Raw genomic sequence first — 1,444 nt, 5'->3', positions numbered from 1 at the left:
CGAGGTGGGGGCGCGGGGCCGCGCCGGGCTCCCGGGCTTCGAGGGCGAGCTGCGCGGCTACGCGGTGCAGAAGCTGCCCGAGCTGCTGAGGGAGCGCGAGCTGGCGCTGGGCACCCTCAACAAGGTGTTCGCGTCGCAGTGGCTGAACGCCAGGCAGGTGGTGTGCGGCACCAAGTGCAACACGCTCTTCGTGGTGGACGTGCAGTCGGGCCAGATCACGCGCATCCCCCTGATGCGGGACCGCGGGCCCCGGTCGGCCCGCGCCCAGCCGAGCTGCGGCATCCACGCCATCCAGCTGAATCCCTCCAAGACGCTTCTGGCCACCGGGGGCGAGAACCCCAACAGCCTGGCCGTCTACCAGCTGCCCACGCTGGACCCCGTGTGCCTGGGCGACCGCCACGGCCACAAGGACTGGATCTTCGCCATCGCCTGGATGAGCGACACGGTGGCCGTGAGCGGCTCCCGCGACGGCACCGTGGCGCTCTGGAAGATGGACCCCGACATGTTCCACGGCAGCATCGCCTGGCACAACGACGCGGGCCTCCCCGTGTACGCCCACATCCGTCCCAGGGACGTGGAGACCATCCCCAGGGCCAGCACCAACCCCAGTAACCGCAAGGTGCGGGCCCTGGCCTTCAGCGGCAAGAACCAGGAGCTGGGAGCCGTGTCCCTGGACGGCTACTTCCACCTGTGGAAAGCCCGGAGCAACCTGTCCAGGCTGCTGTCCATCAGGCTGCCCTACTGCCGAGAGAACGTGTGCCTGACCTACTGCGACGAGTTGTCCCTGTACGCGGTGGGCTCCCAGTCCCACGTCTCCTTCCTGGATCCGCGGCAGCGCCAGCAGAACATCCGGCCCCTGTGCTCCCGAGAGGGCGGCACGGGTGTGCGCTCCCTGAGCTTCTACCAGCACGTCGTCACCGTGGGCACGGGCCACGGCTCCCTGCTCTTCTATGACATCCGCGCGCAGACGTTCCTGGAGGAGAGGGCCTCGGCCAGCCCGCACTTCTCTCCGGGGCCCGCAGGGAGGAAGCTCAAGCTCACCTGTGGCAGAGGCTGGCTCAACCACGATGACCTGTGGGTGAACTACTTCGGTGGCATCGGCGAGTTCCCCAACGCGCTCTACACTCACTGCTACAACTGGCCCGAGATGAAGCTCTTCGTCGCTGGGGGGCCTCTCCCTTCCGGCCTCCACGGGAACTATGCCGGCCTCTGGAGCTAAGGATGGCTGGCCTCCGTGTCCTCAGAGTGCCCAGATACACCTTCCAGTCCCCTCTCGCTTTCCTCCTTCACTCTGTGTTTGTGCTTTTACTCCGTGTGGCTTTTATCTTCCAGGTGGAAAGGGCCCAACTTACCTCTGCTCAGTGTGTTAGGCAAAGAGAGAGAAAGAAAGAGAAAGGGCGGGCTAGAGAGACAGGTGTCCTTCAGGCAGTCAAAACTTGGCTTT

At 65.6% G+C, this 1,444-nt stretch overlaps 1 protein-coding gene across 1 annotated transcript; it reads left to right on the top strand.

The window, feature by feature from the left end:
- Window positions 1–7: 7 nt before the first annotated feature.
- LOC103084981 (DDB1- and CUL4-associated factor 12-like protein 2) lies at window positions 8–1,438 on the top strand. The gene has a single exon (XM_007460120.1). The coding sequence runs from the start codon at window positions 233–235 to the stop codon at window positions 1,217–1,219; it is 987 nt and encodes a 328-aa protein (XP_007460182.1). The 5' UTR covers window positions 8–232; the 3' UTR covers window positions 1,220–1,438.
- Window positions 1,439–1,444: the final 6 nt, after the last annotated feature.

The sequence above is a fragment of the Lipotes vexillifer genome, unplaced genomic scaffold (genome assembly GCF_000442215.2).
Source record: "Lipotes vexillifer unplaced genomic scaffold, Lipotes_vexillifer_v1.1 C26679622, whole genome shotgun sequence".
In the NCBI taxonomy this organism is placed as follows: domain Eukaryota; kingdom Metazoa; phylum Chordata; class Mammalia; order Artiodactyla; family Lipotidae; genus Lipotes; species Lipotes vexillifer.
This window is presented reverse-complemented; position numbering and strand designations above follow the sequence as displayed.